The sequence below is a fragment of the Meles meles genome, chromosome 12, assembly GCF_922984935.1.
Source record: "Meles meles chromosome 12, mMelMel3.1 paternal haplotype, whole genome shotgun sequence".
NCBI lineage: Eukaryota > Metazoa > Chordata > Mammalia > Carnivora > Mustelidae > Meles > Meles meles.
Genome location: NC_060077.1, coordinates 39837289 through 39860866, shown reverse-complemented (window position 1 = coordinate 39860866; position 23578 = coordinate 39837289). Strand labels below are relative to the sequence as shown.

Genomic DNA, 23578 nt, shown 5'->3' with positions numbered 1-23578 from the left:
GATATTAATTTATATGCATGAATAGAATGTTCTAGTTCTCATCATATAAAATTTCTTGTTCAGTTTGTTCTAAAATCTGTATACTTTATCTCTTTTATGGGTACAATATTTTTCCCTTTTCAACTTCTAGGAACTGGTGGCTAATTTATGGAAAAGCTAATGAGTTTTTATATTTATTCTCTATCCAAACACCTCAAAATTCTTATAGTAATTCTAATAGCTTATAATTAGATTCTTTTGAGTTTTCTAGATATAAAGATGATATATCTGCAACTATTGATCTATTTACATAATTTTATCTTTTCTTTCCCAAGTTTCTATTACTCATTAAATTTGCTTTTTATTTCATTCACTAAAATTTCCAAGACAGTATTGCGTACCAATGAATGTAATGGGCATCTCTATTTCCTGATCTTAATTGAAATGGTTTTGTTTTGCTATTTAGTATATTTACTATCACACTTTGGTAATTTTTATTATAATTAATTATTTCATAAATGAATTTTTGCTAGGAATGACAGCTAAATTTTGCCAAAAGCCTTTTCACTGTTAAAGATCATTATATGGTTTTTCCCTTTTAGTTTGTTGAGGTATGAATTATGTTGAATGATTTTACAATATCAAACTGTTCCATTGTTGAAACAATGTCCCCCACACCTCCCCCCCAAAAAAGGAAGAAAGAGAGAAAGAGAGAGAGAGAGATCAAAGACAAAAAGAAAAGAAGATTGAGGAGGGTGTGAATTGATACTGTGAGGGATAAGCAGGTGGAGTCCACTTCCAGTGCAGAGCTGAGATACGAATCTGCAGCTAGGCAAAAATAACTGAGGTAGCATCCAGATAACAGAAATTACCAAAAGAAAAAGTGCAATACGAAAAAAAGTATGATAGTTGAAACACAAGGAAATCCCAACACTTTGTGGAGGTAGAGAGTAAAGAACTGGTAAAGAGGAAGCACCAGGGGCGCCTGGGTGGCTCAGTGGGTTAAAGCCTCTGCCTTCGGCTCAGGTCATGATCTCAGGGTCCTGGATCGAGCCCCGCAGGGAGCCTGCTTCCTCCTCTCTCTCTCTCTCTGCCTGCCTCTCTGCCTACTTGTGATACCTCTCTCTCTGTCAAATAAATAAATGAAATCTTTAAAAAAGAGAGAGAGAGAGAGAGAGAAAGCACCAAGACATGAAAACAAGGACAGACTGCTGTATTAGAATACAAGGAAAGAGCATGTAAAAAAAGAGGAGGAGAAAGAAGGGAAGAGGGGAATAAGGGAAGGAAGACAAGAGGGAGAAGAAGGAGGAGGTGGAGAAGAGGAAGAAATAGTAAACACCTCACCTGAGAGATCAGTCAGACAGGTAGGTGAATACAAGATGAAGACAAGAAGAAACTTTCAGAGATGAAGGGTCACTTTAACAAGAGGTTTGAATGAGGATAAGGATTCCTAAGTGGGGCCAGTCATGTCACTAGAGGAGAATAAAGAACTAAGGAACTTCAAAGTTCTTACTAGAATATTCGGTTAACGGCAAAGAGCACAGTAAAGTGTAAAAATCTTGTGTGTAGATTTCCTGCTGGTAACTGATCTCCCCCTTGACACATAGTAAATGTGGGGCGGGCAGTTTTTCATCACCGAGAATCCTTAAAGAAGACCCTTATAATTACTGACTGGTATTAAAATACTCCCCTATTAAATACCTACAAATCTTCAAATTAATATCCATCTATATGAGATGGCAATATTCTCCTCATTAAGTGATTAACTGCATAATTCCCTTGACCTTTTTCTTTGATATATCTTAGAAATATCTAATATAATCTGCTAAATAAAACAGAGCTCCAGTTGCTATTCCAAGTTTCATTAATTTAATTAATTCTGTTGATCAGAATTTAGACCTTCCTCTATTCAACATATCCCCTGCAGGGCTTCAATTAATGAACATATTTTAAATATTATTCAAAATTATTTTTTCTCTTGATACTAAAAGTGCTTAAAATAAATTCCTTCCCAAATCATATCTTAACCTAACAGATGCCTAACCTTTTTTTTTTTTTGAAATGTAAATACTATTCACTTTATTTTTTTTTTCTCATGGTTTTTTTTTTTCCATTTTATTTATTTTTTCAGCGTAACAGTATTCATTCTTTTTGCACAACACCCAGTGCTCCATGCAAAACGTGCCCTCCCCATTACCCACCACCTGTTCCCCCAACCTCCCACCCCTGACCCTTCAAAACCCTCAGGTTGCCCCAACCTCTCACCCCTGACCCTTCAAAACCCTGGTTGTTTTTCAGAGTCCATAGTCTCTTATGGTTCACCTCGCCTCCCCAATGTCCATAGCCCGCTCCCCCTCTCCCAATCCAACCTCCCCCCAGCAACCCCCAGTTTGTTTTGTGAGATTAAGAGTCATATATGGTTTGTCTCCCTCCCAATCCCATCTTGTTTCATTTATTCTTCTCCTATCCCCCTACCCCCCCATGTTGCTTCTCCATGTCCTCATATCAGGGAGATCATATGATAGTTGTCTTTCTCCAATTGACTTATTTCACTAAGCATGATACGCTCTAGCTCCATCCATGTCGTCGCAAATGGCAAGATTTCATTTCTTTTGATGGCTGCATAGTATTCCATTGTGTATATATACCACCTCTTCTTGATCCAGTCATCTGTTGATGGACATCTAGGTTCTTTCCATAGTCTGGCTATTGTAGACATTGCTGCTATAAACATTCGGGTACACGTGCCCCTTCGGATCACTATGTTTGTATCTTTAGGGTAAATACCCAGTAGTGCAATTGCTGGGTCATAGGGTAGTTCTATTTTCAACATTTTGAGGAACCTCCATGCTGTTTTCCAGAGTGGTTGCACCAGCTTGCATTCCCACCAACAGTGGAGGAGGGTTCCCCTTTCTCCACATCCTCGCCAGCATCTGTCATTTCCGGACTTGTTAATTTTAGCCATTCTGACTGGTGTGAGGTGATATCTCATTGTGGTTTTGATTTGTATTTCCCTGATGCCGAGTGACGTGGAGCACTTTTTCATGTGTCTGTTGGCCATCTGGATGTCTTCTTTGCCGAAATGTCTGTTCATGTCCTCTGCCCATTTCTTGATTGGATTGTTTGTTCTTTGGGTGTTGAGTTTGCTAAGTTCCTTATAGATTTTGGATACTAGCCCTTTATCTGATATGTCGTTTGCAAATATCTTCTCCCATTCTGTCAGTTGTCTTTTGGTTTTGTTAACTGTTTCCTTTGCTGTGCAAAAGCTTTTGATCTTGATGAAATCCCAATAGTTCATTTTTGCCCTTGCTTCCCTTGCCTTTGCCGTTGTTCCTAGGAAGATGTTGCTACGGCTGAGGTCGAAGAGGTTGCTGCCTGCATTCTCCTCAAGGATTTGGATGGATTCCTTTCTCACAGTGAGGTCCTTCATCCATTTGGAGTCTATTTTCGTGTGTGGTGTAAGGAAGTGGTCCAATTTCATTTTTCTGCATGTGGCTGTCCAATTTTCCCAGCACCATTTATTGAAGAGGCTGTCTTTTTTCCATTGGACATTCTTTCCTGCTTTGTCGAAGATGAGTTGACCATAGAGTTGAGGGTCGATTTCTGGGCTCTCTATTCTGTTCCACTGATCTATGTGTCTGTTTTTGTGCCAGTACCATGCTGTCTTGATGATGACAGCTTTGTAATAGAGCTTGAAGTCCAGAATTGTGATGCCACCAACTTTGGCTTTGTTCTTCAATATTCCTTTGGCTATTTGAGGTCTTTTCTGGTTCCATATAAATTTTAGGATTATTTGTTCCATTCTTTGAAAAAAATGGATGGTATTTTGATAGGGATTGCATTAAATGTGTAGATTGCTTTAGGTAGCATAGACATTTTCACAATATTTATTCTTCCAATCCAGGAGCATGGAACATTTTTCCATTTTTTTGTGTCTTCCTCAATTTCTTTCATGAGTACTTTATAATTTTCTGTGTATAGATTCTTAGTCTCTTTGGTTAGGTTTATTCCTAGGTATCTTATAGTTTTGGGTACAATTGTAAATGGGATTGACTCCTTAATTTCTCTTTCTTCAGTCGTGTTGTTGGTGTACAGAAATGCAACTGATTTCTGTGCATTGATTTTATATCCTGACACTTTACTGAATTCCTGTACAAGTTCTAGCAGTTTTGGAGTGGAGTCTTTTGGGTTTTCCACATATAGTATCATATCATCTGTGAAGAGTGATAGTTTGACTTCTTCTTTACCAATCTGGATGCCTTTAATTTCTTTTTGTTGTCTGATTGCTGAGGCTAGGACTTCTAGTACTATGTTGAATAGCAGTGGTGATAATGGACATCCCTGCCGTGTTCCTGACCTTAACGGAAAAGCTTTCAGTTTTTCTCCATTGAGAATGATATTTGCGGTGGGTTTTTCCTAGATGGCTTTGATAATATTGAGGTATGTGCCCTCTATCCCTACACTTTGAAGAGTTTTGATCAGGAAGGGATGCTGTACTTTGTCAAATGCTTTTTCAGCATCGATTGAGAGTATCCTATGGTTCTTGTTCTTTCTTTTATTAATGTGTTCTATCACATTGATTGATTTGCGGATGTTGAACCAACCCTGCAGCCCTGGAATAAATCCCACTTGATCGTGGTGAATAATCCTTTTAATGTACTGTTGAATCCTATTGGCTAGTATTTTGGCGAGAATTTTTGCGTCTGAGTTCATCAAGGATATTGGTCTGTAGTTCTCTTTTTTGGTGGGATCCTTGTCTGGTTTTGGGATCAAGGTGATGCTGGCCTCATAAAATGAGTTTGTATATATACACAATGGAATACTATCCAGCCATCAAAAGAAATGAAATCATGCCATTTGCGACGACGTGGATGGAACTAGAGCGTATCATGCTTAGTGAAATAAGTCAATCGGAGAAAGACAACTATCATATGATCTCCCTGATATGAGGACATGGAGAAGCAACATGGGGGGGTAGGGGGATAGGAGAAGAGTAAATGAAACAAGATGGGATTGGGAGGGAGACAAACCATAAATGACTCTTAATCTCACAAAACAAACTGGGGGTTGCTGGGGGGAGGTGGGATTGGGAGAGGGGGAGCGGGCTATGGACATTGGGGAGGGGAGGCGAACCATAAGAGACTATGGACTCTGAAAAACAACCTGAGGGTTTTGAAGGGTCAGGGGTGGGAGGTTGGGGCAACCTGAGGGTTTTGAAGGGTCAGGGGTGGGAGGTTGGGGGAACAGGTGGTGGGTAATGGGGAGGGCACGTTTTGCATGGAGCACTGGGTGTTGTGCAAAAAGAATGAATACTGTTACACTGAAAAAAATAAATAAAATGAAAATAAAAAAAAAAAGATGATTTCAGGAGAAAAAAAAAATGAGTTTGGAAGTTTTCCTTCCGTTTCTATTTTTTGGAACAGTTTCAGGAGAATAGGAATTAGTTCTTCTTTAAATGTTTGGTAGAATTCCCCTGGGAAGCCGTCTGGCCCAGGGCTTTTGTTTGTTTGGAGATTTTTGATGACTGTTTCAATCTCCTTACTGGTTATGGGCCTGTTCAGGTTTTCTATTTCTTCCTGGTTCAGTTGTGGTAGTTTATATGTCTCTAGGAAGGCATCCATTTCTTCCAGATTGTCCAATTTGTTGGCGTAGAGTTGCTCATAGTATGTTCTTATAATTGTCTGTATTTCTTTGGTGTTAGTTGTGATCTCTCCTCTTTCATTCATGATTTTATTGATTTGGGTCCTTTCTCTTTTCTTTTTGATGAGTCTGGCCAGGGGTTTATCAATCTTATTGATTCTTTCAAAGAACCAGCTCCTAGTTTCATTGATTTTTTCTATTGTTTTTTTGGTTTCTATTTCATTGATTTCTGCTCTGATCTTTATGATTTCTCTTCTCCTGCTGGGTTTAGGGTTTCCTTCTTGTTCTTTCTCCAGCTCCTTTACGCGTAGGGTTAAGTTGTGTACTTGAGACCTTTCTTGTTTCTTGAGAAAGGCTTGTACCGCTATATATTTTCCTCTCAGGACTGCCTTTGCTGTGTCCCACAGATTTTGAACTGTTGTGTTTTCATTATCATTTGTTTCCATGAATTTTTTCAATTCTTCTTTAATTTCCTGGTTAACCCATTCATTCTTTAGAAGGATGCTGTCTAGTCTCCATGTATTTGGGTTCTTTCCAGCTTTCCTCTTGTGATTGAGTTCTAGCTTCAGAGCATTGTGGTCTGAAAATATGCAGGGAATAATCCTAATCTTTTGATACTGGTTGAGACCTGATTTGTGACCCAGGATGTGATCTATTCTGGAGAAGGTTCCATGTGCACTAGAGAAGAATGTGTATTCTGTTGCTTTGGGATGAAATGTTCTGAATATATCTGTGATGTCCATCTGGTCCAGTGTGTCATTTAAGGCCTTTATTTCCTTGTTGATCTTTGGCTTGGATGATCTGTCCATTTCAGTGAGGGGAGTGTTCAAGTCCCCTACTATTATTGTATTATTATTGATGTGTTTCTTTGATTTTGTTATTAATTGGTTGATATAGTTGGCTGCTCCCACGTTAGGGGCATAGATATTTAAAATTGTTAGATCTTCTTGTTGGACAGACCCTTTGAGTAGGATATAGTGTCCTTCCTCATCTCTTATTATAGTCTTTGGCTTAAAATCTAATTGATCTGATATAAGGATTGCCACCCCAGCTTTCTTCTGATGCCCATTAGCATGGTAAATTGTTTTCCACCCTCTCACTTTAAATCTGGAGGTGTCTTCGCGTCTAAAATGAGTTTCTTGTAGGCAACATACTGATGGGTTTTGTTTTTTTATCCATTCTGATACCCTGTGTCTTTTGATTGGGGCATTTAGCCTATTAACATTCAGGGTAACTATTGAGAGATATGAATTTAGTGCCATTATTAGCCTGTAAGGTGACTGTTACTGTATATTGTCTCTGTACCTTTCTGATCTACTACTTTTAGGCTCTCTCTTTGCTTAGAGGACCCCTTTCAATATTTCCTGTAGAGCTGGTTTGGTGTTTGCAAATTCTTTCAGTTTTTGTTTGTCCTGGAAGCTTTTGATCTCTCCTTCTATTTTCAATGATAGCCTAGCTGGATAGAGTATTCTTGGCTACATGTTTTTCTCGTTGAGTGCTCTGAATATATCATGCCAGCTCTTTCTGCAGATGCCTAACCTTTTAAAACACTAATCATTCTCAGTGAATGTAAGTTTAAAATCCATGAAGGAACACTGAAATTCGGTTCACTAGCAGACCATCTGGGTCAAAGAAGAGTACTGTTATTAGTGGAAAGATAATTAGCACTGTTGAAAGAATTTTCATTTAAAAACATCTAAACCAGTTTCATAAAATTAAATTCCTAGAAAGTGCATGCAACGCAGCAATGAAAACTCCATTAGTTCCCACTGGCCTCTTTCTCCACTGAGTTCTTTTGGACTTTTTTGGAATTACAATGGAATTACAATGTTGTATAAAGGCAACAAGAAAGTGCAGCAACTGCAGACCTAATGAGTAAAAGACCCTAAACTTTAGCACCTAAAAAGGTGCTTTAAGAAGCACAATAATGGCACTTTTCCCTGAGCAACAGGTACAAAATAATTCTCGTTTTCTATGAAGAAGCTCAAAGTGATTGATAAGAATAAGAATAAGGTGGACCCAATGTAATTTCCAGGTGGACCCAAAGTAATCATCGGGATCCTTAAAAGTGGAGAATCTTTGGGGTCCCTGGGTGGCTCAGTCACTTAAACATCTGCCTTCAGGGACACATGGGTGGCTCAGTCAGTTGGGCATCTGCTTTCAGCTTGTCATGGTCCCAGGGTCCTGGGATTAGGTCCTGCATGCATTGGGCCTTGCTCAGCAGGTAGTCTGATTCTCCCTCTGCCTGCCACCCCACCCCCCACCCTCTTGTGCTCGTTCTCTGACAAATAAATAAAATCTTAAAAAAAAAAAAAGGATCTGCCTTCAGCTCAGCTCATGATCCCAAGGATCAAACCCCATGTCAAGCTCCCTGCTCAGCAGGAAGTTGGCTTCTCTCTCTTCCTCTGCCCCTCTCCCCACTTGTGTGTGCTCTCTTGCTCACTCTCTCAAATAAATAAATAAAATCTTTAAAAAAAAAGGGGGAAAAGCTTTCCCAGCTGTGATCAAAGGAAGATGTCACTATGACAGAAGGTTAAGAGAGATGCTACATTGCTAGTTTAAAGATGGAGGAATGGGCCACAAGCCAAGAAGTATAGCTGGCTTCTCAAAGCTGGAAAACACAAGGAACCAGATCCTCCCCAGGAGCTTCCAAAGGAATGCAGCCCTGCCCACACCTTCACATTAGCCCAATGGGACCCATGTCAGACTTCTAATGTGCAGAACTGTAATATAAATTTCTGCTGCTGGAACTGCTAAGTCATATTTATGAGAAACTAATAAAGAATTGTATGTCAGAAACAGTAAGTACTGATACTCAGTAAACTGTCCAAATTCACCACCAAACATTTTCTAAATACTCAGTACTACAAAAGTGGACCAAATAATCATTTTTATTTGTTTGAAAAATAAGAAGGAATCCACAAATGGTAAGTTAGCTTAGGACAAAAATTACCACATAGTAGATACTATATCGTCTGATTTGAACTGAGGTTCACTGTATAAAATAAAGGAACTATAAAAGAACTAGGATAATGCACTCATAGCTAATATTTTCCTGTCCCTTTCTGATGTTCAGGGAATTCATTTATATTAGTACATATAGACAGCAGCAAAATCCTTCACTCTCCTAGAACTCTTTTGTACAGAAACCTTATGGCATTAACTCTCTAATTTTTTTTTTTTAATTAGGGATGGGAGGTCAAAGTTTTAGGGATGTGAGGTATCTAACAAATCAGCTAATCATTTTTAAGATGAAAAAAAAAATTTCCCAAGGTTTAGTTTTGGCATAATTGTCTTAGTCCAATGGACCTATTATCCTGATAAGCCTTAAATGTGCATTCATTTAAATAACTGTTTTCAATTTCAAAGCATCCTGCCTATGCTTTTAAAATCATCAATAAAATACGGCTTCCTTGTCAAATTAAGATCTCAACTACTGAATTCAGATATGCCATTGTAAAAGATTGTAACAACTACCATAGTGAAATAATTTCTCATAAGATCCTAAGCACTGTGAAGACAACTACAGATAATTAAAAGTACAAAGAAAATGGCAACCCATAGGCTTATATTGTTAGAATACTTTTAATGTACAGAAAAACTAAAATAGCGGTGTCATAAACTTCTAAAATGTGGCTTTATAGAAATTCATGCTTAATTAAGAAAAAAAAAGTTTCTATTTCAAAATCTCTATCACAGAGACAGATTTATTCTATGTCCCAACTACTCATACAGAGTGCAGTACGGTCAGTCCTGGGGCACACAAAGAACACCCCAAAGGTGCCTGGCCACCCAGCACTCTTTCCATGGTTCTGAGGGCTCCATCTTGGTTCTGCAGTGGATTCTCTTCCTCTCCACACCGGACGGTTATCCTCAGCCTTCCCTGTACTCACTGGTTCCTCTATTACCTACACACTTGATGTAGCTGCCCCTCAACCCCTCTCACCAGCTTCTAATGCAAACCACTGGAGGGTTCCACAGGCCCCAATCACCACACAAAAATCCAGCACTGTTCCCAATGAGTCTCCATGTTCCCCAAGTCCAAGACTGGTCTCCACACACTAGTTCCGATGATGCTTCCTGCAGCCCCTGCAGTCACCCATTTACCATTCCCATGGCTCCACCTCTTAATAATACCTTTGGAACCATCTCCTCCTCTTAGGTGCCCCGGCTCTGTGGTAGCTGAGCGGCCCCATCTCACCAGCTCTCACCAGTACATTGATCTCTCCATTCCTCTACTACCCACCACCTCTCCCCAGTTTTCTCCAGAGACTCTCCTGCAGTTCCCTCTCCACAAGAGAAGCTATCACTCACCTGTGCAAAGCTTCAAAGTCTCTTTATTAACTAGAAGACAAAATCCAATCAGCATCACACAGCAAATAAGGTGCTTCTCCAATGGCCCACATCAACTTTCAGCCTCATCAACTGCTTTCTCTGATCATTTACTCAACAAATTCTTATGGAGGACCTACTATGTGCTAAGCTCTGTGGACACAACAGTGGACATGAGGCCTCACTCACAAGCTATTAATCTAGGGGATGGCTTAGTCAGTTAAGTCACCGACTCTTGGTTTTGGCTCAGGTCATGATCTCAGAGCTGTGAGATCGAGCCTGCGAGGGGCTCTGCACTGAGCATAGAGACTGCCTGGGATTCTCTCTCCTTCTCCCTATGCCTGCTACCCCACTCACATGATTGCGTACATGTGTGTGCACTCTCTTAAAACAAATAGGGTAAGAATAAAATATTCAAAAATATTATAAACTATACTAAGTGCTTTCTTTCATAGAATATAGGGTCTTAGGGGCATAGAACAGACAGCTCAACCTAGTCTGGAAGAACAGAGAAAGCTTTCCTAAGGTGAAAACATGAGGCTCTATAGGCATTAGCAACAATTGAGTACTACACCTAGGCAAGTAGTACACTTGAGTACTACACTTGAGTATTTGAGTATGACACCTATTACTACACCAGGTCTACAGACCTGGAAAGAGAGAGGAGGGATACTGTGGTAAGAAGCATAGCAGGTACAGGGTCCAGCGACAGAACGTGAAATAAAGATGGCTGTCAGAGCATGAAGGATGGGCAGAAGCCTGGCTGGAAAGGAGGCTGAGGAAACAAGGAAGGAAGAGATTCCAGATTATCCAAAGTATCCAAAGTTCTACTAAATCCTTATTAAGATTTTCCCATATCCTATCTTATAGGCAATGGAAAGCATTTTAAAAGTTTGAAGCAAAGCAAAAGACTGGGCTTGTGTTTTAAAAGAACAGTGTGGCTGCAATGTGTAGACTGGACTAGGTCATCTCAAGAACAGGTCTGGGAGATGAGCTGGGGCATGCAGACAAGGGCGACAGCTTGGATTCAAGTGGATTTCCCCTGTGCTTCACAACTTTGGGCTTTATGTTGAAATGCAATGGAGGAAGGTCACTGGGGAGAAGAATGATTCACAGTTAAGGAAAGATGAAAAGAGTAGACAGACTAGAAAAATATTCCAGAAGCAAAACCAACAGCCCCTGATGACAGACTGCCCAGGAAAAGCCAAAAAAAAAAAGAAGAAAAAAAGAAAGAAAAAAAAGGTGTTAAGGTGTCCATCCAGGTCTCAGCTTGGACATCTGATGGGCAGGCCTGTCACCAAATTGGGCAGTGTCTTCTTCTCTACAAGGCTGCTGGGCAAGGGCTCTGCTAAGACAGGATGACTTTAAGTCAAATATAAGATCTCTTTTATCCCAAAATAATGGACCCATTCAGCAAGTTTTCCAAAAATGTGTATCTTTTTATAACCCCATATGCTTTTTATATCTGTTCAACTTACTAAAGATCAGACCCATGGCACTATCATTTCCCATGCTCCTCATTTTCCTCACAACTGTCAGAAAATATTGGCAACAATCTTTCATTTTTCACTTAAAGTGTTTTTCCAAAAACTTATTTTCTACACATAGCTACCCGCCAAAGAGGCTTTTCAGAAAGACTTGTGACAAACACACTATGCTGCTTCCAGTTACAGCAGAGAAGACAACCAAATGAGTTTAAAAGGTTTAGGGGCACCTGGCTGGTGCAGTTGGTGGAGCATGTGACTCTTGATCTCAGGGTGATGAGTTCAAGGCCCACATTGGGTGTAGAGATTACTAAAATAAATAAGTAAATAAATAAACTTTAAAGGTTTAAACTTTGTATTGGTCTATTCCTCAAAGAAAAATAATTTCTTTCTTAAGTAGAATAAAACTTTTTTTTAAAAGAATTTACTTATTTATTTGACAGAGATCGCAAGTAGGCAGAGACGCAGGCAGCAGGGGTGGGAGGCGGGGAGGAAGCAGGCTCCCTGCTGAACAGAGAGCCTGATGCAGGGCTCCATCCCAGGACCCTGAAACCATGACCTGAGCTGAGGGCAGAGGCCTACCCCTCTGAGCCACCCTGGGGGCCAGATAAAACATTTTTCAAAAAAATGCTTCACCTAATTCTAATTCTCTAGAGTAGATAATTTTTAAACTGTCCTTAAGAAATCTCCTAAGCAAAATATGAGAACTGATATCAAAAAGAACCTAAAACCTACTGAAAACAAACACAAAAATTCCCTATTTATTAAGCTATTCAAGAAAAATAGCATTTGTTGAGTATCTACCAAGAGCCAAACACGTTATAAGTACTTTCTCATTCAATCCTGGAAGTATTATAGGCTAAGAGAGATTACCTATTACTCTCATTTCACAAGCAAGAAAACTAGAGCTTAGAGAAGTGAAACAATTACTGGAAGTCACACAGCCAGTTAAGTGGCAAAACCGAAATTCAAACGAGGTCTTCTTAATTCTAAGCACACACTCTTTATTTCCTTTCACATATCAAAAGAGAAACTAAAAGTTTGGACTTCTAAGAGATAACATTTACCCTGGGCTCACCACAAACCCACGGCCAGACCCCCAGGACCCAGCCCTCTATCTGGGCCCACCTGCCTGCACACTCTGGCCTGAGCTCTAGGAAAGGTTCCGTGTATTACACGATGACATTTTCAGTGTCAGTTAGATTCTATATTAAAAGAAAGTTTTTTTTATTATACGTATGAAAATTAGTAGAGAAAAATAAGATTCTAGTTATGAACATTCCAAGTGAACTTCTAAGGGATTCATCTGTTCTGTGAAGTGAGCTACTGTACAAATGTAGCTTTGAACTTAAATACTGAAACAACTAACAAACAAAGCAGCAAGAATGCACCAGCAATTCCTATCTCCTTCTGGCCATGGAAGGAAATCCACGGGCACTCTTTGGAAGCCTCTGTGTCATATCCACACTGATCCCATGTATTGAGATTCAAAACACAACTGTCATACTCCCCTGTGCTTCATAACTTTGGGAATTATGCCCAAATGCAATGGAGGAGGGTCAGCCTCAGGGCTGGGGGAAGAACGAGGGTTCACTGCTGAATGCAGATCTGAAGCCTACCGTGAGATCAGAAAGTACCAGGCACACAGAAAAGTGGGAGCCTTCAGATGACTTGTTAATGACTGGCTTACCCCAAAACACAAGAGCTTCAAGAACAACCTGCTTACAGGGGCGCCTGGGTGGCTCAGTGGGTTAAGCCTCTGCCTTTGGCTCAGGTCATGGTCTCAGGGTCCTGGGATCCCCCTCTCTTTCTACCTGCCTCTATCCTACTTGTGATCTCTCTCTGTCAAATAAATAAATAAAATCTTAAAAAAAAAAAAAAAAAAAGAACGACCTGCTTACAGAGGGTGTTCACCTGGGCGAGGCAGATAACCAGCCAGCCTCAAGACATAAGCAGGACCCCCACACTCAGAATTCTTCACCGCCCTGTCTGTTGGCTTTTTCACCACTTCAGATGCTACTCATTTTCTCCCAATCTCATCTTCACGAATGGTATCATGTTCTTCTTTTCACCCTTCTGGCCTTCTTTTTCCCCTTCTCTTTCCTTCCTGTCTTCCCCTCCCTTCCCCTGTTCTAAAGCCCTATGTGACAGAACAGGGAGGCATCCACATGGGAGGATGCAAGGGTGAGGGGCTATAAGGAAAATACTCACAAGTCGGGGAGTCCAGCAGAGTCTGACAACTTGGCAGGGTGAGGGGATGTTACCACGGAAGGATGCAATAGCACGGAGCAGGGGATGGACGAATCCTAAACATGGTGTTGAGGGCATCCACTTGGGAAGCTGGCCCAGAGTGTAAAGTCAGAGTCCAAATGGGCCAAGGAGGGCGCCCCCTGGATAGACAGCCTGGTGCAGAGCATCCAAGGCCAATTAGGGTGGGGAAGGTGTCCCACAGAGGAGGGTCTTAGCAAAGGAAGTTGAGGATGGCATCTGAATGGGGCCAGCCCAGGATGGTGGAGCCTGAGTGAGGTAAGGTGGTCACACAAGCAAGGGAGGGGGCAGTGACAACAATGGTTGATTTAGCAAATGGCAAACACACTAAAGATAATGGAAGGATAAATAGAAGATTCAGAAGCAAGCAAATATACTAAAGATAATGGGAGCTACATTTCTCACTGTCAAAAGCTGAAATTCAAATCTATGAAGGGGAAAAGAAGAACGAATCCTGAGCTGTGAATTCATAGATTTCAAGATACAGAGAGAGACTGATATAAATAAAAGTATATGCTGGCATGAAGCATGTGTGTGCATGGCATATAAATCTGTATGAATGTAGATGTGTGTGTATAAACATACAAAGAGATATTCCTTAGCTCTGTCCAGGGAGAAGGCCTGGGAGCAATGACAGCCTAATAGCAATGAACACACTTAGCCCCAGCCATGAAAAACAACCAGAGCCCTCTGGAGATATTACTGATTGGAGAGTATAAGATGAGCCTAAAACATCTTGAGTTACAAAATATGCAAGGGCTCAAAGAATAATACAGGCTTATCGAAAAGATATCAAAACCAACTTAAAGGGGCTCCTACTGGCCAAATATCAGTCAATTTGACACCAAAATACTGACAGAAATTGATTAAAATCAAATGAATTAAAAAAAACAAGGAACCATAAGTCCATATTCAAATACATAAATTAGAAAACAGGAAGGAGAGAGAGAGAGAAAGAAAATATGTAAGTAAGGTGAAAAATAGGATATCTAGAGCTTCTAATTTCCTCTCTATAATACTTACTAATTCTAAAGGAAAAACTGTAGCTTTACAGAGGATAGACCTGACAGATACCAACTTAATCAAGAGACCAAAGTAAGTTATCAGAAATGGGACAAATCATGATTGTATGCCATTTGATAGGAGGCCAAAAGGGGAAAAAAGCATCACTTCTGTGATATTTCCTCAAAGATGTATAACTTGAGTCTAATTGTGAGGAAATATCAGGCACACCCCAAAATAGGAACATTTACAGAATAACTGGCCTATGAGCTTCAGGAGTGTCGAGTTCAAGTCTGGGGAAACCTGAGGAGCTGGTCCAGATGAAGGAGCCTGGAGAGGCAGATAACTAAATGAAGGTCTTGTTCTGGACCAGATCCTTTCCCACAAAGGGCACTGTCAGGATAACTGGGGAAACGTGGGTGGGGTCTGCGGCTTGCCTGGCAGTAAGGTATAGACTTTAACTTCCTGCCTGGGCAGAGTATGATCTTTTTTTTTTTTTTTTTAAGATTTTTATTTATTTATTTGACAGAGAGAGATCACAAGTAGGCAGAGAGGCAGGCAAAGAGAGAAGGGGAAGCACCCTCCCCGCCGAGCAGAGAGCCCAATGTGGGGCTCTATCCCAGGACCCTGAGATCATGACCCGAGCTGAAGGCAGAGGCTTAACCCACTGAGCCACCCAGGCGCCCCTAGAGTATGATCTTGGTTGTAGGACATACATACCCAAGCATCTGGGCATGAGAAGGCATCAGAATGGCAATGTACTCTGTATTCCAGGAAAAAAAAAAAGGTCTCTGAGATGTACTTGCAACTTTTCTGTAAGTTTGAAATAGTTCCAAATTGTTAAGAAATGTAGTTAAAGAAAGAAGAATGCTTCACTCAACAGTGCTAAGAGAGCACAGGGAGATGAAGCAGTCATTAAACACAAGCATGTCAGCAAATAAGTCTAGAGTCCAAATCAAATATTTCACAGGGAAACCGTTTAGGTTCAAAAGGATATTGAAATGCCCCCAAAGAAACAGCTTTAATCTCAGTAGCAAAAGATAATTATGCTGAACAAAAATCAAATATGCTTTAAAACAGCAAAGCACATTAGTGGAAAGAATCCTTTGGTTAAACAAGTCTCTGGTTTTAGGAACAGAACAAGGAAGACCCTCGGGAGGAGATGGTGGCCGGATGCAGTCAGGCCCTCCTTAGAACTATGAGGCCTGCAGAGCTTGAAAGCCTCCCTGACACCTCCACGGGAACTAAGTACTCTCTGTGACAACTCCTTTTGCTAAGCCAATCCAAAAGTCAGGGCCCTCAGTCCCTTTTCCAGAGTTCAATATTTATTACCAGGGACCTCCAAAAACAGAAGTAGGAGAGACTGTTCTGCAGGACAGCTGAAGAACATAATCTGGAGGCTTTCTCAGGAAGTTATTTAATGTGGTAAAAATTTTAATATGATGTCTCCTTTCATATAGTAAAGAATTCAACATGGCCCATAAAAACTCCTATGAATACAGGCCTTTCCTCTATCTTTGCACTTTTTGAGTTTTATTAATTAGTATCATCTATTGACTGACCCCCGGAAGAAAATAAATGTGCTTCTTTCCTTTGTGAGAGTGTATATTCACAGCACCGCTAATTCACCTGGAAGTGTCAGAATACTATAGGTAGGTTTGGTAACTTGACTATTTAAGTTCAAAAATTAGCTCACTTATAAACCACTCTTCAAGACTAAATAATTTGAAAATATATACTAAAAACTATTTTTTTACGGAGTAGTATTGTGTGTGTGTGTGTGTGTGTGTGTGTGTGTGTAGAAAACATCTTCTTTTTAAATTAAAGTGCATCTTAACACGTTTTGCTAAAGTTTCCCCCCAAAAAAGTCTGTTAGTTACAAAGAAGTCCCCTGCTTATCCTCCAGTGACAGTTACATGGCTCAACGAAAATGTAATTCCTTACATTCAAAGTTGCCTAATACCTAAACATTTAGCTATCCATTTATTTACAATAAATGCCATTTATAAAAAGAAGAATGGACTAAAGTAAGATTGACTTGGTTCTTCCCTTTGCTGGTGTTGCTGTCCATTCTTAGGTAAGGAACTATGTTGGTGAAAATGAACAGACCGCTCACAAAGTTTTAAAAAGCTGGGTATTATATCCACTGACATACAATTACTTTGTAAGGTAGTATTTCTGTCATTACACCCAGAAAATGAACTAGTTACTCTAACAAAAGTACAATGCTCAAAGGACTATCTTTGAATCTTTCAGAATCATTTAATGAACCATATCCCCCAGTACCAAAACTACTCCCTGAAAGTTAGTTAAGCACTTTTGGAAGCTGTGCTAATTCTTCTTCAGGCCATTGAGCTAATTAATCCTTCAGAGTGCTAGTAAATTATTACCTCAGTATACTAAATGATAAATCCTACCAGCCGATTGGACCTGATGACATGCCTTTTTAAAAGATACCCAATTTAAGTGGGAGACAAAGCATATTGTATAGCTTAATTTTTAAAAGCCAAATGCCCTAGGGTATGCTGTAAGAAAACAGAAGAGGGAGAAAAACACAAAATAAACAAAGTAGAGAAGATAATACTGTTCTGAAGGAGCCAGCTACTTGGATAAGCCAGAAAAGGAGGCCTCCAGGCAAAAGACAGAAAAAGGTCTAGACTGCAAATTATTATTTTTTAAAGATTTTATCATTTATTTCAGAGACAGAGAAAGTGAGAGAGAGAGAGCACTAGCAAGGTAAGGATCAGAGGGAGAAGCAGATTCCCCACTGAGCAGGGAGCCCAACATGGGGCTCCATCCCAGAACCCTGGGATCATGACCTGAACCAAAGGTAGACCCGTAACTGACTGAGCCAACTAGGTGCCCCAAGACAGCATATTCTGTTGGGCCAAAGCAAAATGGGAAGAGGCAGCGTTCAGTGGCAGGTGCCGGTCAAAGTGCCAGATGCCCAGAGGCCTCTAATTATAATCTAGAGAAAAAGCATTAGTAAAAAAAATTGGTAGGATTTGAATAAACTAAGCAGTTTGTTGACAGTGATGTACCAACATTCATCTCTTAGTTCAGACAAATGTCCTACAGTCATATAAGATACGGATGTTAGCAGAAGCTGGATGAAGGGCATACAAGACTACCTGTACTATGCAACTTTTCTCAATCTAAAATTATTCCAAAATGAAAAGTTTACTTACAAAAAAAAGAAGAAATCCAAAAACAGACATTCCAACAGCATCCTCTACTCCATAAACTGAAGTTTTTATGTTCAGAAGTTTCCAAATTAATTTTTCAATATTTACCTGACTGTACCATGATTACCTACTAATAGCAAAAAAAAAAAACAAAACCCTAGAAATTATAGAAAACATTCTTTTATTTCACAACTTAGAGATAATAATTGTTAACATCTTTCTTTCCATGCTATATATAGGTGATTTTTTTTCAACCATCACTGAGATTACTCACCTGAGTTTTTTTCCTCCTTAATATGTTACCATAAGCTTTCCCTCCCATGTAATTTAATTTTTTTCCAAAGCACTTAAGTGGTCACACAACTGTCTACACACAGTTGTACCATAATTTTTACCTATTCGAAATTCATAGGACAATTACATTATTCTCAGCTCTTCTCCATTTATAATCAGTACCACAACTAATAGCATATGCATACCTTCAATGCAGATGGCTTACTTCACTGGGAGAAAGTCCAAAAAATGGAGTTCCACAGTTGAAGGAAATGTTTATTTAACAATAAATGCCAACAATATATTCCCTAAAACAATGGAACAACTTGCACTCCCAAGAGCAGCGTATGGACAGCCAGCTCTCCTAGTCCACCAGCAAGTGGTGTCAGCATGTTTTTTTTTCAGCATGTTTTTTAATTGTTAATTAGGAGGCTAAAAAAATGTTCATCATTACATTTAAATGTGTATTTCTTTGCTTTCTAGTAAATTAAATGTATTTAACACATTTCTGCTTTAGCTACTTTTATTCCATCTTCCATGAATTGCCTGTTCATGTCTTTTGTCTATTTCTGCACTGAGATCTTAGTGTAGCTCATTATTTCTTCTAAATCCGTTGTGTGCATGGACCTTCAGTCAGTAGTTGTGGTAAATATTTGCTGATTTATTTCCATTTTAATTCTTATTATGATGTTCTTTGATGTACAAAGTTTAATTTATACGTATATTTTATATTATATATAAATATATTTCTATATTATATATATTTTTATATATTATTTAATTTACATATATATACCATTTTCCTTTATAATTTATTCTACTCTTTTTATGCTTATAAAGACCTCATTGCCCCAACACTCAACCAAAAAAATATTAGCATTAGTTAAAAAAAACACTTAAAATTTAGAAGGGAAAAAGCCAGATCACTCATCCAGCAGAAGAAATGAGCTGTTTTTATCTTGGAGACTTCAATTGTGGAGGCTTGGGATTACGGAGTGATTGATAATACTAACTGGATACCTTAAGTCATAAATAATTATTAACAAATAATACTTACTAAAACAAACCTTTTCTTAGAGGTATCCAAGACAATTGTTAAAATTTTTGAATCACCAGGAATACTCTAGCTCAGAGAGTTTCCAAAAGAACCAAACAAAATTAATTCCAAGGCATGACTATGTCAGGAAAAATCTAGTTCAGCCAGTTCCCATGGACACAGAGGGCTGAATTACACAGCATTAGCACCTTGATTATGAGCAGTTATCTTTCCAATCACATTTCTTAGCAAGATTCATTTTCTCTATTTTTGTCTTAATAGCTACAAAGAAAGGAGGATGTTAAGTAACAGGTAAAGCAGAAAGGACATAAGCTTTAGAATTACTAGATGTGGGCTTAAACCCTGGATCCACCATTCACTAATTGTCTACCCTAAAAAAAATCAAAGGGCCTCTCAAAGCTTCATCATCTATAACACAGGACAGTATTAGGGCACAGATTGTGCTCTCAGTAAATTATTTTGTAATGATTTCCAAAGAAATGTCTTCCTTGTTGTAAAATCAGGACAAAGAATTAAGTGTTTATTTTTTAATACAATTTTCTGTTTACATATAAATATGTATGTATTCAATTTTTTTGCTTTTCTTTTGTTATTATTTTTAAGACAAAAGTAAGGGACTAAATCTTTTGTCTTGCAAGAAGCCTGCAGAAAAAAATTAAACAATTTTCAAAACTTAGAGGAAGAAAATCCTCACTGTAATATTACAATAGGCAATTTAGAGAACAGTTTCCTTCATCCCACTAAAAGCAGGACCTCAAAAGCCTCCTCAAATAATTTAATTTCCATTTCCACAGGCAGTCTGCATCTGTATACACAAAATAATCCCATCCTTCTAAACATGCACCTATGGACAATAGTTGGAACAAATAGCAACAACCTCAGATTTGAGAATAAACCACAGGTGAAACTTTTGAGAATGGACCACTAACCGTAAAAACTAGTCTGACAACGGAAGAACAAGAGCAAAAAGGCACTTCCAATAAAACTGAAAATACTATTTACAACAAACATATATTTGTCTATAATAAAACTATAAATACTATATTACTAAAAAATCTAAATTCTGAGGACCAAACATTCTTAAATTGTTGGTCTAACTGCATCTTCTTTTTCTAGAATAAATGTTGTAAACATGGAATAGAAGAATCTAGAACAATTTGCATTAGAGTGAAAATATACCTGCAGAGGAGAACAACAACATTGTAAATCACAACTTCTCTCTTACAAAGAAAAAAATAATGTTTAAAAAAGCCCCGCTGTTAGGGCCAGGTACAGTCCAAATTTATTTCTAGAATTCCAATGTTGCATAACTAAAATGTATCTCGATGGAGCTAAACATCAAGTTACATAATTATCAAATTACTGTATTCTATTATCAAATACTGTATTCTACTTTGCTTTTTCAGCAAAGAACATGACGAGACTGTCTGACAACAAGAGAAGAAAAGAATTTAAAGCAGCATATTTTGCTTAGAACAGAAAACAACATTTATTGTAAAAGCATTTAGATGGAAGATCACGAATTTTCAATATTTTGTCCCCAAACTAAACAATATAAAATGGTCTTTAAAAACCTCAATTTTTTTTTCAATTTCTGTTCAGCGTAACAGTATTTATTGTTTTTGCACCACACCCAGTGCTCCATGCAACACGTGCCCTCACTAATACCCACCACCTTGTTCCCCCAACCTCCCACTCCCCGCCCCTTCAAGACCCTCAGGTTGTTTTTCACGGTCCATAGTCTCTCAGGTTCACCTCCCCTTCCAATTTCCCTCAACTCCCTTCTCTTCTCCATCTCCCCTTGTCCTCCATGTTATTTGTTATGCTCCACAAATAAGTGAAACCATATGATACTTGACTCTCTCTGCTTGACTTATTTCACTCAGCATAATCTCTTCCGGTCCCGTCCATGTTGCTACAAAAGTTGGGTATTCATCCTTTCTGATGGAGGCATAATACTCCATCGTGTATATGGACCACATCTTCCTTATCCATTCGCCCGTTGAAGGGCATCTTGGTTCTTTCCACAGTTTGGCGACCGTGGCCATTGCTACTATAAACACTGGGGTACAAATGGCCCTTCTTTTCACTACATCTGTATCTTTGGGGTAAATACCCAGTAATGCAATTGCAGTAAAAACCTCAACTTTTGCTTGTCATTTTTTTTCAAGGTATTTTTAGTTGTTTCCATTGTTTATTTAAAAAAAGCTTATTCAACAAATGTTAAAAATAATTTTAAAAGATCATTAGAGTCTATTTTCGTGTGTGGTGTAAGGAAGTGGTCCAATTTCATTTTTCTGCATGTGGCTGTCCAATTTTCCCAGCACCATTTATTGAAGAGGCTGTCTTTTTTCCATTGGACATTCTTTCCTGCTTTGTCGAAGATGAGTTGACCATAGAGTTGAGGGTCGATTTCTGGGCTCTCTATTCTGTTCCACTGATCTATGTGTCTGTTTTTGTGCCAGTACCATGCTGTCTTGATGATGACAGCTTTGTAATAGAGCTTGAAGTCATGCCATTTGCGACGACGTGGATGGAACTAGAGCGTATCATGCTTAGTGAAATAAGTCAATCGGAGAAAGACAACTATCATATGATCTCCCTGATATGAGGACATGGAGAAGCAACATGGGGGGGTAGGGGGATAGGAGAAGAGTAAATGAAACAAGATGGGATTGGGAGGGAGACAAACCATAAATGACTCTTAATCTCACAAAACAAACTGGGGGTTGCTGGGGGGAGGTGGGATTGGGAGAGGGGGAGCGGGCTATGGACATTGGGGAGGGGAGGCGAACCACAAGAGACTATGTGCTCTGAAAAACAACCTGAGGGTTTTGAAGGGTCAGGGGTGGGAGGTTGGGGCAACCTGAGGGTTTTGAAGGTTCAGGGGTGGGAGGTTGGGGGAACAGGTGGTGGGTAATGGGGAGGGCACGTTTTGCATGGAGCACTGGGTGTTGTGCAAAAAGAATGAATACTGTTACACTGAAAAAATAAATAAAATGGAGAAAAAAAAAAAAAGATCATTAGAAAAGATTTATCAAATGTATATACTTTCTTCCCATGGAGCACAAATGTTGAAAATTCAACTATATTTTACAGAAAATATAATAGCAGGTATCTGCTTGTATAGTAATAATCATAAAATAATGGAATATATATTCCAGGAAAATACCATCTGCATTTGTTGATTTAAATGAAAAACATCAGAGGGGAACGTGGCTGGCTCAGTCAGTTAAGCATCCGACTCCTGATTTTGGCTCAGGTCATGATCTCAGCATTGTGAGATCAAGCCCTGTGTTGAGCTCCACAGTGGGCATGGAGCCTGCTAAAGGGTCTCTCCCTCCCTCTCCCTCTGCATGGCCCCCACTTGTGCTTTCTCTTTTAAATAAATAAATTTAAAACATCAGAGAATTAGCTGAATATTAATAAGCTGTTATCTAAAACCTATTGATGTATTAACCATAATGAGGGACATTCAATTTAGAGCAAATGTGCAATCTCCTCTAAAATAAGACTTCAGTGGAAGAGCACAAATGTGATCATTAGAAGATGAAACTACTCTGAGAAAAGCTCAAAGAATTACACTAAACTAAGTAGCACTGCTTATTGTCTTGTTCTCAGGGAAGGTTTATAAAATGGAAGTTGTTTAACTTACAACATTTTTAAAAGGCAAATAAATGAGGCCAGAGCTTCAGCACTTTTCTTGCTGTACCTATTTGGAAATCTTAGATGACTCTGATAAAGTCTCCAGAACAGTATGTAACAGCAATGACAATAAATGATACTATGATTATAAGCTTAATTAATAAACCTAAGACAACAAAAGCAATCTAATAAAAACTTCATTTAAAAGTTATTCATTGTGTACTAAAATTGTAAATGATGGGGATGATTACCGTGACTCAATGGAGTGGCACCATCTCTGGGCTTCTTTTCTTCCTCAGCTTGCTCCTAGAACACAGAAAATGTGGCTTAGACCGTATTTTTGGATAACTGTTTGACACACCAGAACTCCTCTGTATGCAGGAAGCCACGCCATGAAAAGCATTGTAACAAGGGGGACAGTACATCAGCAGCCAGGCCCTCAGGTGGGTATGCAAATCCCAGAGGCACAACATGATCATTTGGACATGGGAGGAATCCTTTATTACTGTCTTAATTCTTTGCTGGCTAAAATAGGAGAGAGATTAAGGTTTAATAATAGTTAATACTGAAGTGGAGAATGATATTTGCTGTGCATTTTTCATAGATGGATTTTATGAAGTTGTGGAATGTTCCCTCTATCCCTATACTCTGAAGAGTTTTAATCAGGATAGGATGCTGTATTTTGTCAAATGCTTTTCTACATCAATTGAGAG

The 23578-nt window shown here is 39.1% G+C and overlaps 1 protein-coding gene across 1 annotated transcript in view; it reads right to left on the bottom strand.

The window, feature by feature from the left end:
• The window catches only part of L3MBTL4 (L3MBTL histone methyl-lysine binding protein 4), a 500325-nt gene that overhangs the window by 372758 nt on the left and 103989 nt on the right, over positions 1–23578 (bottom strand). The window contains exon 4 of the mRNA XM_046025260.1: positions 23117–23171. Coding sequence (XP_045881216.1) covers positions 23117–23171 — 55 coding nt within the window. The remainder of the gene's footprint in view (positions 1–23116; positions 23172–23578) is intronic.